The 15,373-nt window shown below is 37.0% G+C and overlaps 1 protein-coding gene across 5 annotated transcripts in view; it reads right to left on the bottom strand.

Moving 5' to 3' along the window:
* The window catches only part of KIDINS220 (kinase D interacting substrate 220), a 78,749-nt gene that overhangs the window by 32,288 nt on the left and 31,088 nt on the right, over positions 1-15,373 (bottom strand). For all 5 annotated transcript variants that reach the window (XM_027890514.1, XM_027890515.1, XM_027890516.1 and 2 more), the window contains exons 17-22: positions 14,535-14,824; positions 12,827-12,967; positions 11,963-12,206; positions 11,706-11,794; positions 10,602-10,746; positions 8,887-9,049 (exon numbers count right to left, since the gene is read on the bottom strand). In XM_027890514.1, the coding sequence (XP_027746315.1) occupies positions 8,887-9,049; positions 10,602-10,746; positions 11,706-11,794; positions 11,963-12,206; positions 12,827-12,967; positions 14,535-14,824 (1,072 nt within the window). The remainder of the gene's footprint in view (positions 1-8,886; positions 9,050-10,601; positions 10,747-11,705; positions 11,795-11,962; positions 12,207-12,826; positions 12,968-14,534; positions 14,825-15,373) is intronic.

The raw sequence follows: 15,373 nt of genomic DNA, 5'->3' as shown, positions 1-15,373 counted from the left end.
GATAATGCTTATCTTTGGGTTTTATTTTACTTCTTTTCTTACTTATGTATATTAACAAAAAAACCCTCAAATGATTTAAACAAAAGCTTTTAGCTCAACACATAATTGCAACAAAATTACAATAATTGTACCAATTAAAATAATCCTGAATGAACAGTTTGTCATCTTAATGTTCCAATGGTTTATAGAAGGATCTACTTAATTAGCTGAAATTGCTTTCCAATGTTAGTATCAAATGTCATTTGTTAAAAGTTGAGCGATTTCGAAAATAATTTAACAAAGCAATTTTACAAAACACCAAGAACCAACATTTTCTTTTCAGCTAAATAAAGCAAGCAGATGTGTCATCAAATTGCTATAAAAATAAATGAGCCTTTATATAGAGAAAAATAAATTTTACTACTAGTGCTACAGAATACTATTTTTTTTATGAAATCAATTTCTTTAATAAAATAATTTTATATCATTTATAGCTTGGTGGTATTTTTAGTTCACTGTAAATATACTTTCTTAAATTGGAGTAGTAAACAATGAAGTAGCAATATTCCACTGTGTGTGAAATAGTTTTAACCTAAGTGATTTCTTAATTTGATTCATACGGGTGTATCACACAAGAGATCTGAACCTGTCAGTAAAACATGACACCAATAAGCCCCCACTATAGAACTCCCAATCTACAGGAATCAAGTGCTGTTTCACCTAAAACTAAATTAGTTTTTATCAGTTTAAGAAAGCAGGAAAACAGAAAAAAAGGAAAAAAAAAAAAACAAAACAGAAGATGAGTTATCTAGCAACCTGAAATTAAGTATTTCCCTGGTTACCATTACTAGACATAACTTTTTCTGTGGTTGATTTAAAAAAGGGGTAACTTCAGTAAAGACTGGAAAAAGCACCAAGCAAAATCATACCCCAGTGCTGAAACTGGACTAGAACTTAAGAAATTAAGATACAACAATACTTTCCATTATTGATAAAGGAGACAGAGCAGATGTCTTCCACGAATTATCCCCTGGAATAGTGTAAGAGTTGCAAAGGCATTAAAAAAACTAAGACGAGCTATGGCTGGCTTAGATCCTTTAGTTCTCCCACCCCACCTCCTCCACCCCCTTCCCCCATCCCCCCCAAAAAACAATCCTGAATAAAAGAAAGCTGCTATGCTATTCTTCTAAATTTGGTGTGTTCTGCCTTGGCACATTGTATTGCCATCCAATTTGCCACCCATCATAGGTAGGCACGCATACATATGTGCACAAAGACTTTATCTCAGAGGTTAATTTAAACCCAAGTGATGGATGAATTATATGTTGCTAAGTTTTAAATAATGGTTACTTACAACTCTGAGGAAAGTATAAGTATTTTCTCATCCTGGAAACTCTCTTTTTTTCAAAATCAAAAAGATTCTTGATTTTCATAGTTTGCTTCAGCTTCCCAAAAGGCATATTTTCAAGGAGATTAAGTAAGGGTGGAGATCCTAATCTGAACAGATGGCTCTTGAGAGTTTCTTCTATCCTGAGCCAAATTCTTCTGTTCTAATATTTTTATTAAATATGTAAGAATAGTCCCAGAAATTCAGGCACCAGCAGCTATTCGCAATACCCTCACAAAGAATTGATAAGCCATGTCTTAATATCCCAGTTTTGTCAAAGCCTGGGCAAAGAATGACAGGTAGGACTGTCCCTCGTGACATCAAGCCCAACAAACAGACTAACATCAAAAGCAGCCACTAGGAAGTAACTGAATAGAAGGTTGTGTGAATACCTGAATTAGGTACCATTAAAAAAATTGTAAATTCAGCTCTGGGGATAAGCATCCACCCCTTCCCAACACCTTTAAGCAGTGAGACAATGCATCATGGTCTTTTCTTAGGACTATTTTCTTAGATATACCATCCTTATGTTTCTCACAGTTTCAGCAGGTAATAGCTAGAATTATATTCAGAAAGATACAGAATCTAGATCCTAACCCCACAAGAGAGAGGACAACAATTACCATAGATGTACTTAACTCCGGGCAAATGTTCTACCTATGCCTGATATCCACATATGACCATGAGAAAATTCTCATGGATTATTATCAACTTCATACTGACTTTTCTCTTTCCAAGGGGCCCTCTAGAACAGGTAGGTCATTAAATTGCTCTGGTAGCCTGCAGTGTGTTCCTTGCCATCTTCTTTTCAAAGGCCAACTGGAACTTTTCTACAGTGCCTTTGTCTGCCTGGACAACACATTATGTTTACCAGGACCAGAAGGTTCCTGCAATTCGTCACACAACCTGCCCCAGCACTTGGTTATAACTAATTTAAACGCATTTCTCTCCTAATTAAAGTAGACTTTGCTGCTGTGCTTTGTGCTGAACCTGATTTTTATCTCCTGCTGCAAACATGCTCAAACCACATTTATTTGCCCAGGCTTTTTAAGGGCTTCAGCTACTGCCTCTCATGTGCCTGAAAAGGTTATAGATGCAAGGTAACCTACAGCAATTCTGGGCATTCACAGTAGCAGAACCTCTGATGTTGCAGAAATTTCAGTGGTAATAATTCAGACCATCCGTAATTTTTGAAGAGTTTACAAATTTAGCCAGTCATATTCTGAAATGTATTCTTGAACTCAAGAGGCACACACATGCCTGAAGTTTCACTTTCAGCTGCACGAACCCTGCAGACCAGTTACTAACAGCCCTAAGAAGTGACTGACTGGTATATCTGCCATATCTAAAAGAGAACTGGTTAGTTCAGAGACACAGAAACTCTCCCTAACATCTCTAGCTTTCAGAAGTAAAAAAAGCTTACAGATAATAGTTACAGAACTAGTTTGGTGATTTCTAGGAATATCTTTCAATTGACAAAGTACTGCAGATTTTGATTTCTGCCACGATAAGAGAGATGTAAAGAGATAAAATGTGTTCAGCGGTTATCTTACTTAGTGAGTCAACTTAATGTGGAAAGGGACTAAGAAGACATTCCTTCCCACAAAATCAGCTTTAATAGCATGACTTTTAATCAACAAGGTGGCAATATCAAATCCCCTACATCTTCAGCTTTAAGTAGTAGAAAATACCAAGAAACAAACATGACCAAAATTCAGAGCCTCAAACTGAAGTGAAAAATTGGGGAAAAGAAATGAATGAATCAAATGTCTTAGACTGAGGGAGACTTGAGAAGAAAGGAGAAACTATTCAAGCAAAACTAGGACTTGTCACTGCATAGGAAATAGGACAGTGATGATATTCACAGCAAAATCTGATGTGAGACTAGAGCTTTCCTTAGTCTCTTAAATATCTTTTCTACTTTGGTACAACCTTTTTAAAATGTGATGACTAGAAACTCTGGTGCTTGAAATTTAGAAAAATCACAGATTTGTATAATACAATACATTCTTTCTTTCTATTGCTTTGCTAAGAACTCCTAAAGACTATTTCATTTTCTGACTGCTGAGGGGTACTGAACATTTTTCAGAAAAAACCAGCAACAATTCATGAATTCCTTTCTTCAGTGCAGATTTACACTCCCTTACTGTGTGAGCAGGATTACAGATGAGAGTATTTTCCCCAGTATGTTATGATACCTATATCCACAATGACTTTGATCTGCAACTTACTCATAACTACTTCCACAAGGCCATGTGAAACAGCTATCCTGGTTATATCCCCACATTGCATCTCCTCCCTCGGTCAGATCATTTACAGGTAGTATGTCCAAGAACACAAGAATTTTCTTTGGAAACCTCACCTGTAAGTTTCTCATGAGTTACGTACTCCCATCGTTTGCTTCCTTCTTTTGTTTTCCTGAGGCAATCTTACCTACTATTATCTTTAATCTCCATGCATTTAGGCGTTCTTAGATCAAGGTCTTGCTTAAAATTTCTTAGATTTCAAAATATTTCATTGCTTTCTTCATAAGTTCATTGACTGTTGAGAATTCAGTTTCTTGAAACATACCTTCTTTCTACAAAAGCCACAGGGATGTTTCCCAGGATATAATTTATTTAGATCGGGCACTGTCATTTATTCTGATGTTATGGATGTTTCATTTGTCTTCACAAGAGAGCACATTCCCATGGATGGCTAATTTACAAGTCTGAGAAATCACAGTTGCAAACATTCAACAGAAACTTGCTTTAATCTGACAACTTAATTCTCTTAAAAATTAATTTGCAGAAAGCCCATTATTTTACTCCACTTCAGAGCTCTAAAAATTTGCCTTTTGCAACTTCTGCAAACCACTTTGGTTTAACTGACATTAAGAAGACTCTGTACAGCAACACGGAGGAGCACAATAGAAATGTAGGGAAATATTAACTATATGTCACAACTATAAATGAAATGGTAAAGATAATTAAACCTGACCAGGATGGAGAGGTTAGTAATGACCACAAAGGTACCTACACACAAAAGGGGAAGGAGAACACAATAGACAAACTCAGAATTTAGAGCTTAACCTGGTAAGAAAAGAAACAACATGAAAGTCCTGATTATGAGAGATGACTTGAAAAGGCAGCACATAAACCCAGAGGAATAAATACTGGTACTAGTAAGTGTACCAGCTGGAAAGCTAGGCCAAGTAAAGACCCAGAACAGCAGAGAGAGAGGAAGGCTGGAGATGGGAGGATAAAAGTGAGACAACACAGCAAGTCCATTTAAGGAAGTAAAAAAAGAGCAAAGGCATTCTTTTTGAGAATATGGACTGGAAGCCAACAATGCAGATTCACCATTGTTTTAATTTCAAAATTTGCCCCAGATACAAAGCATGCAATTGCTCCCCTCTGTGAAAGAATTACAGCATAGCAACATTCTACCTGTTTCTATAAGAGATGTTAAGTGACTCCAATTCATAAAGATTCATGAAGGTATGCCTATGCCAAAAATCCCAGTCTGATTTTCTTTGGGGTATTGTTTTAGAGGTCTTTTTCATATTTTTTTAAAAACCCAGGGGAAAAGTTGTCACTATAACATTCAGTAGGTTTTTCCACCTCTGCGTAGTATGATACAGCAAAGATACACTTCTCCTGACAGAACTGGTTTCAGACTCATCGATATTCACATTCTTCACAGTATCTCCAGAAAACCACAAATTTATTTTCCCCAACAATTTTTCATAGTAAGAATATATTAGTTAGCTTTTGCTTTAAAGACAAATTGAAGCACTGAGATATAGGCATATGTAGTTATCAAACTGAGACATCCATTTTTTTCAGAGTACTCCACCAACTGAAAATAGAGCTCCCAGTAGCTCCAGAAATAGTTCTGAACACCGAGTGCTTAATATCAGCCCACAGAACCATAACCTGTATTCCATCTCCCCACAGAGGCACAAGTACTGCCCAAGTGAAAGGTACTATAGAGGTGACTAGTCCAGCATCACACAAACTCTGACATATAGTTGTAGAGCAGCTTTAAGTTGTCTTAGCTTAGTTTTCCTATTGCATTCTTTGTAAAAGCTAGCACCGAGGTGTGACAGAAAACGGCCCTCTCCTTTACTACGGTTTGCAAATACAGTCTGCAAAATCCAGTTCTGGAGCTGAAGAGGAGCGCGGGATGCGCGGGATGCGCGGGATGAGCGGGATGAGCGGGCGGGGGCTCGGCGGGCGCTCCGCCAGCGCCACCTGCCGGCACCGCCCCGCGCCGCAGCCGGGAGCGCGCCCCGCTCAGCCGCGGCTCCCACGGCACCAGCGGCGCTGGGAGGGGAGCCGGGAACAACCTGGGACACGGCAGGGACATGGCAGGGACTCACCGCGGGGTACATCACCGCCTGTCAGCCATACCCTCAGCGCGCACAGGAATTATCTACTGTAACTCTTCAGCCCAAGGGAGTTGTAACAGACCAGCCCGCTGTGCCCCCTCTGCCCCGCACAGTCAGCAGCGGGGAGTTCTCACTGCAAGGTAACAGTGGTGATTCAAAAGCTTTTGAAGACAGGATATTTTAAAATTTGGAAAAGCAATTATAATATCAAAGCATTTTCCTTATACAGAGAATGTGATCAAGTGTGAAACTCCTACACTTAACACAAAACCTACAAGATTCCTTTCATCCAAAGGAACAGCAAAACCAAAGACTTTGCACAGTCACAATAAAAAGTAGTTTAATACAAACTATTCAGTTCTAGGAAAATTACATTCTTGCTCCTGCTCTAAAGCATCAAATATTTAAAAAAAAAAAACCAAACCAAACCAAACCAAAAACAAAACAAAAAAAACCAACAACACCAAAACCAAACCAAAACCCAAACAAAAACAAACAAACAAACAAACAAAAACCAAACACACACACAAAAATCCAAACAAAAACCCTGCAGATGAGAAGGCAGGAAAGAAGTAACACGAACTCAGCACAGGAACAAGCTATAGAATTATCAAAATCTGGGATCTATTCATGAGACTCCAAATGGGAAAGCTGTTCTATAAACTAGTAAAAGTTAGAAAACAGAAACTGAAGTTTTAGAAGAGGAACTAACTTTGAAATGATATGGAAACATATTTAAGCCAAAGCACTTCAAACAGTTGTAGATAAAAACAGTAACAATGACACAGAAAGGATTATTTTTGATAAAACAGAATTTTTAGAGCTCTAGACAATCCCAGACCTTTTCATATTCAGTATATGGTAAAGATGATCACCCAAATCACCAGACATACCAGATCTCAGCTTTGTCAATAGTTCAGTAGAGTTATATCTTTAATTCCTTACGCAGGTTAAATAGAAGTGTCTGAGACATCAAATTCTCTTCCTGAGAACGCAGCAACATTATTATCAGGAAACTTTTTTTTAATTGATAAGTAGTCAAAGAAACTAGGTCTTGTAGCTTTATCATTTTCATATCAAATAATCCTGTTGGTATTTTTTGCTAAAGAGAGAGTCCAGAATATTGGTCCTATTTTCTTTTTCCTGGCATTGTAGGTAGAAAACAAACAGCTTTACTTAGAAGAAAATCACCACCCTCCCTTATCCAACACATGGTACAGGGTTCTTCACATTATGTATTCTAGTTTTATATACTAAAAATCATCTATACAGTTATAACTGTCAGTTATGACCTGTCAGTCTACTCAAGTGGCTATATTACTTCCAAACACAACCTGCACAGCAAGAGGCACAACAACATAGCAGGAGTGCTGAATATCCTCCACACCTGAACTAATAAACTATGATATGCCCCAGCTGGCACCCAGTATCAACAGCTCAAGGGCCTGTACTAACAACAAACAATACAGAACCCAAATAAGTAATTCATGTTCAGTTGTGACTGTCCTTTCCTTTTCTTCATGTTGGTTTACTACAGATTTAACATCAGTTAATACTGGAGTTATCAGTACTCATTTATGACTACAAACCAGGTCTCTTAATACCTCCTTTGGCTTATCGGAAAACATAAATATTGTTATGTCTTGAAGATAGCTTTGGACTTTGATCACTCCAATGCGATTTATTACTGTAGATGCTAATAATGAAAAAGCTGTCATAAGTTTTGTTGGATATGAAAATATAAAACTGTGAAACATGCCATACAGCAAATCTAAATAAAGAAAAGTTAGAATGAGAAGCATGACAGAAGGGATCCCCGATGAGTCTGAATGACTGTACTTAGCTGATCATGTAAATGTTTGCAACACTAGTCATGTGAACCCACAATGGAAAGGTAGGTTCCCATTACTTTATATTTGATTTCACAGGTACATTACACTCACAGACGAAATGCAAAATCCAGAAACTGGATCCATTCCCCAGAGGAAAGTGTTTTCTAATCATGCACTTATTTGCCTCTGAAATTTGGTATTTTGGAAAGAATCTCCCACCTAGAAGCTACTCCAGTCTACTACCTGCCCTCTTCATCTGTCTTGAATCTTCAGCCTCATCATGCCCAGTCCACTCTTGTCTTACCTTCTGGGCTGTCTGTGTCCAGGTCTTTAAGCTCACTTTGACTTTCCTTTCCTAATACAACTCATTCAGTAATTTTTCCCAGTCTCAATTCCATTCTCAATATTTCAACCATTTCCAGCCCACCACAGGCCCTCATCCAGTTCATCTTCTCCTATTCTTGGACTTCCAGTGCAGGGTACACTTCCAAAATGTTCTCTCCAAGTTCTTTTGCCTGGACTCTGCAAGGTCTCTAGATTTTCTGGTAACTTGTTCAGTCAGACACAGTCTTCCCTCTTTACCTCATCTGTTCTTTCCTCTGATCTCAATTATTTCTTACCCAAGTCAAACGCTTCTTTCTTCTCACTGACTTCTATTCTCAGATTCTGTTTTTCTCCTATAAGCCCAACTCTCAGTCACATTCTGTCTTCTATTCTTCCCACTGTCATCAGGACCCAATCCTCAAGCACCTTCATACAAGCACATGTGTCCTGTGCTCACTGAAAACACAGACCATTTGTTCTCAGTTGCAATACCTACACAGCCCTGTTGGACAGCAACTTGTACCAGAAATGGAGAAAGTCATGCTTCGTTTTTCCACTCCTTAACTGTGGTATAAGGCACAGCAATAGCCCCAGGCACACTTGCAAGAAACCTTTAGAGATTTTGATCAGTAAGGGCAGTTTCTGCAGAACCTACTTCAGACTAACTAACAAGGGGAAAAACCCTGCAACTTCTACCTTGGCCAAGGTAAAGACGAAAATTTATCAAGAGACAGAAGCTGTCTCTTGATACCTAGCTACCTGTGAAAGAATTCTCTTTGTTTTAAATACAAAGCACTCATTCATATATGGTGCATTCAATAGCAACGAAAGTCACCTAGGAGATTTCAAAAGTTAGCAGAAAAGAGCCAGATTGTGGAAATTTTAGATTACAACTTGATAGCTGTTAGAAAGCCATGTTCTTCTAATCATCATTAATAATGATCATTATTTTAATCACTGAAAGTGCATACCATTACCAGAATAATGCCTACCTCTCGTAGATGGTTTTTAAAGTCAGCTGATCTGGAACACCTTCAGTCTCTTCAAGATGCAGGATGAGCCATGATGTTCTGTATGGCCACTGTTCAGTGAGATTGATCCAACTAGCCAGTCTATCCCAATTGAATGTGATCTGATTAGCTCTCAATAAACGACCTAATAAAACAGGGAAAGGGGGAAGAAAGCACAGGGGATTTTTTTTTCCACTTTTGAAAGATACCTCTTTTTTCCTCAAAGTAACAGCTATGTAAGGACTTTAATATGATCTGTGAACTTTCTGCTATTATATTTTTTGCTCAGTAAATTAAAAATCATCTCAAGTCACATCTAAGAATATCATTTCACAACCTAATAAAAATTCCTGCAAATACTGGTCAGAATATGAGACTCTCCAAAGCTGTCAACCTAAACACTAATTACCCTCATCCCGTCACAGGTGAAGTTTAACTGACTTCAACAAAACTCAATAAGGAATTTCACACAGCATTAACTTAAAAAACCAGAAATTCATGCAAATACTCTGACAGATTTTCTATGCACTGACATACAAAATGTCGTCCAAACAAGTTAAGCATACAACTGCCAACCTCAATAGCCAATACAGTAAAATTCAGAGCTATAAAAAAAAGACTGTTTTAAATAAATAAGGTAAAGTATAAATTACAAATAAAGTTATTAAAAAAAAACAAACAAACAAACCAGAAAAAGTTAATACTACAGTGTATGCACTTGAAGTTTAGCAAATTTTCTGGAATTGCTTTATCAATACTGGTAATGACACGTAACTTTCAGCCTGAAGGCTCTGTTCATGAAGCTGTTCATGAAATCATCCTGTGTAACTACAGATTATACTACAATAAAAGTGTTCTTGCAAGGTTTTTTTTTGTTTAATTTTACAACTGACAGTTTGTGATTTTGTTATAGTTTCATATCTGTACTATAATTTGTCAAAACAAGACATTTCATGCTACAAATTGCATTGACAAAGCTAGGAGAATGCACACTTATTTAAAAGATTAGCTCAGAATTTTAGATCTGTTGCAGATTTATGCTCTTAACTATAAACAGTGCAAAAAATAACTCAATTTGTTTGTTCTGAACCAGTTAGCTGTAGGGCTTCTCAGTGCCTTTTAGTGTCTGTAATAGAAAAGACAGTAAATAATCATTCCCTACTCACTTACTACAGGAAACATGATTTTATTAAACCTCCATAAGTCCTGTTCCAGTTATTTCCAGTTTCTAAACCTCAGAGATACCAAATCCTGATTGTATTTTGCTGAAGAAAAACAGGTCTGAAAATGCTTCCATCAGCCCCACACAATCATTTAGGGATAAAGGACTCTAAATATCCATAGCAAAAAGGAACAGGATACATAGTTGGGTTTTCCCTCGCAGCTTACCCTTTCAGATATCATCACTACAAGCTTTTGTTCACACTATGGTGTTATGAAAATGAAAAATGTACTTTTCTTGCCCCACTTCAAAATTTAAAAATGCAAAACTTTCTAAAAATGTGGACTAGAATCATTTTCCTCCCAACTGAAGTCAATATTATGTAAGTTCTTCATAGACACAGAATGGTCTGTAAGGTTCTCTCGCACACATGGACTGACCTGTTAGATTTAGTTTACACACTAAAAAGTCTGAGTGTAACTACAAGTAGCCAAAACACAACACCGTTCACTGTACACAACCATGTCACACTTACCTGTCACTGAAACAATATTTAGCAACCTTCTCATGGTCTGGGGGCTGATATCACTGAACCAATCCTCTGTAACCAACAGCTTGGTCAAATCAAAAGACATCTGGCGGGTAATGGTACGCTGCATCTGGCGTCTTCGGTAAGTATCCTGATAATGACATAAAAAAGCAAAGAATATTGATTGGTATCAAAAAGAGTTGTGTATTTGAAATACGTCAGTTTTACTTCATTATAAAGTTAGAGCTTTTGTGTCCGTGAGGCTGACATGAAATACCAAATGTATTTATCAGAACTTAATTCTGATTTAGCTGTGTAACAGCTCAACATGATTTCCACAGAAGCTAAGAAGTGGTAAGAGTAACACGCTTTACTTCCACATCAATTCTGAGAGGGTAAAATAGATTGACACAGAACTATTTTGTAAAAAGCTTACTAATTTCAGTATTGACATCATCTTTTCCTACTGTCCCTCTAAGCTAACTGCATTTTAAAACTAAAGTGACTATCAGGTTCCTCTGCTACTTAACTCCATCAGTCTCTACCTATGCCAGCTCAAAAACCTCAGAATCCTCAGACTCTGAGGTTTTTTTCACAACTTCAGAGATACCTTTTATTCAACCACCTTCTGATTTTATGCAAAGATGGGAAAACAGAGCAGAAAGCAGGAAAAAGGCACAGTGGACATGTTGCAGTACAAATCTAGTACTTATTATTTGAAATTCCACAATTATTGTCCCTTGTTGCAACATCCTGCAATAATGTAACACCAGGCTTACACAAAAAATATCCAAAATATACATACATGCATACATAGATCATAACTACTACGACATTTGCTGTATCATCTCAGCATTCACAGAGAGCTGAATTTAATTTTTGTGGAAAGGAACACTTCGGTGAACAGGCACACTTCTTCCTCTTGGACAAAACATCAGTCTACTAATTTAAGAATGTCCTTTTCCTACATGGATCATTTATAAAAATTTCATAAGAACAGTTTAGTAAGTCTTTCAAGTTGGTTTTATTGAAAATGTGAAAGGAAAAAAAAAAACATAGAAGAAAAAAGGTTTTACCAGTATCTCAATGTAGTCTAAAAATCTTTCTCACCCGCCTATTGAGAGCAGTTTTGCTACCAAGCTTGGTCATGTCTCCAAGACTGTTCTGAGAAACTCTCCTGTCAACCTCTTCATGCAATCCTATGGAAGGGAAAACAGAGGTGGACATTTTCTCCATTCATATATATTTGACTGATTTATAAAAATAACACTAATGACATATCAATTATTTAAAAAGTTTTTTCCAAACCCCAGATTCCTGGATCATTGGTTTTGTAACTCCTACCTCATCCTCCTGCATAACCTTACCTGCACTATCTGTATAAGGAATGTCCCCGTTGGTTGTTGAAGCCACCATCAGTTTCTTTGCATTACTAAGCCCTCGGCTATTCAGAAAAACGGGCAAATGGACTATGTTTCGCATGTAATCGTGTCCATTTATGTTTGAATCACGGAGAACACTGTTGAGATTCTGGTTAATAGCCTTTATAATAATGTGTGGGTCACTTGCAAAAATAGCAATAAATGGGCCTTTTGAAAACAAGACTCGCACCTGTAAAAAAGTAGATATTACACTTTGTTAATAATAATTAACTGCAACTGCGGATCTTTTGAACACCTGACTCAACATTCTATATGCATTCTGTTCAAGTTATAAATCTGAGAGGTCAAGAGATGTATAGAGATGTCACCTTCTCCAACATGAGATCTCTAACGTTAGAATTTATCCACAATTAGAAACAGCCACACTTGACAATTTAGCTGTAGCAGTTACGGTGGAAGTCATCCCCGAAGAGGTGTATGTCCCAGCCCCACAGATACTGGGCATTTAAGCATTCTTCATCTAAAGGACTTCAGGAGTAAATATGAAAACATCTCCAAACATTGTAAGTTTGTTTCAACATGATAAATACTTGCAATAGTTTACATCTGATTATTTCAAAACTTTTCAAAAGTACTAACATGTGATTTAATTGCCAACTTTTTAAACCCACCACTCTTAGTATTACATTTATGCCAATGTCCACAAAGTGGCACAATGTACAAAGAAACCTACTACAACATAGCTTCTTTTTACAGAAAATACACAATAACTGCACATATCCGAGCTCATCTGTGGAAGAGATCATTCATATGATCCAGATATTATCTTCATAAAATGATCCAACTCACAGTATCAAGCATCTGTAAAACTTTGTCCTGTTCACAAGCATCCAATCCATCAATAATTACAACAAGCCTTGTCTGGTTCTGGGTGAAGCTGTCAATGGTTTTTGCCATTTTGGCCATCAGTTCCACTTCACATTTCAAAACCTATAAAAATGAAAAGCAAAGAAGAAAAAGACATCTCTATAAAACTTTAAACTCATAAAAATACCTATAATTCTTTTTGCAGATTGCTACTTCTCCCAAAAATGCTTCAAAAAGATTACAAGAATAAACTTACAAATAATCAAACTGAAAGGTCCTAAGATGTCACTTCCAACATTTTAATTTCCTTTTTGAACAAAAATGTACAGCAGAAACTCATATTTCACCTTGAAGTAACAAACTATCCTTATTTAAATTCCATTACAATGTTATTTAAGAAACTAATATTCACACACTGTAAAACAGTATTTCAAGAGGAAATAAAAGAGTATTTGTAGCTTCAGCTAGTCCTCAAAAATTGCTTGGCATAAAATGTACACTAAAATTTTCTGTCTGCCTTCCAGCCAAGCACATTATGCTATTACTCTAATGCTCAGTCATTCCCTTTTAAGATATGCAATGTGAAGATTTCTTAGCTTTTCAACATTGTTGCACATTTAACAACCACTCTTAAGAGAGAAAGAAAGGTGGAATTCACCTGCCCTAATTTCTCCAATTAACAGGTAGACATTAAAATCTGATCTATTCATCACTAGATTCATCTTGAATGTGCACATTAAGATGACAGAAAACAGATGAAAAACTAAAAGGAAATACCCATTTTTCTTCTTTGAGGCCAAAGGGTAAACTTAATTCCTAGAAGGCTGAAGTTATGTCAGATAAATACCACTCAAAAAAAAACTGTCAAGAAACAGTACCAAGACACAGATAAGGTTTTCTGTGCTGCAAAAACACGGCACCGGGCATGCTGGCATCAGACAGCATTCACCTTTCTCAAAACAGGAGAGTCTTTGCCCAGGAGTCAGCAGGGCTAATTCACAGGGAAATTGGATTACTTGACCTTTAAAAGGTCCCTTTCAATTCAAACTACTTTATCATCTATGAAAAATATTTGCACAACATATTGTAACACAAAATATTAGCTGTAATCTACAGAGGTAACCACCATGCTTCTAAATTTCATTTTCAAACAGGAGCATATAGGAGATTTGATGACAGCCTGATGGGTACAGTTTTTATCAGTTTATAGATATAACCCAGCAAAACAATAGTGCTTTCTATAATTTTTCATTTAATATGTGTACTGTTTTGGAGTGTTCTTTCAGTGCTAAAATTCCTTAATAAACAGGTCTTGCAGACAGATAAAGTTAGGCTTGGTTTTTCATCTGCAGAAGATTCGCAAAGTTATTCTTTCTAGTATTATGATCTAAAGTAAACTCTTACTAAATACTAATAGTTTAGAACAATTGTTTTTCTACCTTCCTCCCAGCAAAAAGAAAATCAGAAAACTGAAAACTTAATCAAAATTTAACATTGCTGATTGAGTAGACAGATCTCACACACTAAGCACAATTACCACTGGCACAGAAGGGTTCCTGTCAGTAAAAACTCATCAAGTTTCATTCTCCAGTTGTGAGACTTGGCCTGATGAAATTAAATGATACTCCATCTTAAAAATGCTCCGTGTTTGAGGGTTTGTTTCTACTGGTCAATTCACAAAAATGCTTACCTTCATGAACCCCTCGCTTTTCAACTTATGAAGCTTGGAGGCAGCATTGTGAAGGCGTTTTCTCTGAGAGTTCAAAACTGAATCCATCACTTGCCACCACGTGCGGCAATTCAAGAAAAAGGCCAAACCAACAATACAGGTCACTGTTATAAGAATAACATTGACTGTCATGTTGGCTGACTCCACATTAAAAATCGCCAGCAGGGCAATCGCAGACACAACGCAAGACAAGATGAACAGGAAAATCACAAAGGATGGGAGGCAGCAAGTTTTCTTCCATTTCTTTTTACCTAAGAAGCAAGTATTTGCTGTTAGAAAGAACACGCAATGCAATGACAGTTGAGTACAAAATCTATTAAATTACATACTTCTCATAAAACACTAACTTGCAAAAGCTTACTGCAGTGTAATCACCCAGCCACAAACCTACGGAAGAAAATTATCTACTATTTGCAAAATTCTTGGAAATTATGAAGTAGAGATATTAATTTAATCTTCAGTTTATTTCCACTGTTTCAGGAAATCCACGATGGATGGAAATGACAATTATTAAACAGATTTTATATCAGTGTTATCACCCGTTTTGTGGTATCTCTCTGTAAAGTGTATTTACATAAATAAATCCTAGGAAAACAGTACTACTCAGTTTTAAACTGGAACCTGGTACTGACATAATCTAATAGTAACGGTGTCAATGGAGAATTAAAACAAAATTGCAAGCTGCAGCCTGAGACCATCCCTTCTTGAGTGATCAGGCATTGATTGGAATGGCCTGCCCAGAGAGGTGGTGGATTCACCGCCCCTGGTGGTTTTTAAGATGAGGCTGGATGTGGCACTGA

The sequence above is a fragment of the Empidonax traillii genome, unplaced genomic scaffold, assembly GCF_003031625.1.
Source record: "Empidonax traillii isolate 1590-97213 ecotype Southwest subspecies unplaced genomic scaffold, ASM303162v1 scaffold291:size1517763, whole genome shotgun sequence".
Taxonomy (NCBI): domain Eukaryota; kingdom Metazoa; phylum Chordata; class Aves; order Passeriformes; family Tyrannidae; genus Empidonax; species Empidonax traillii.
The sequence above is the reverse complement of the archived record's forward strand: the minus strand, read 5'-3'. Positions and strand labels throughout refer to the sequence as shown.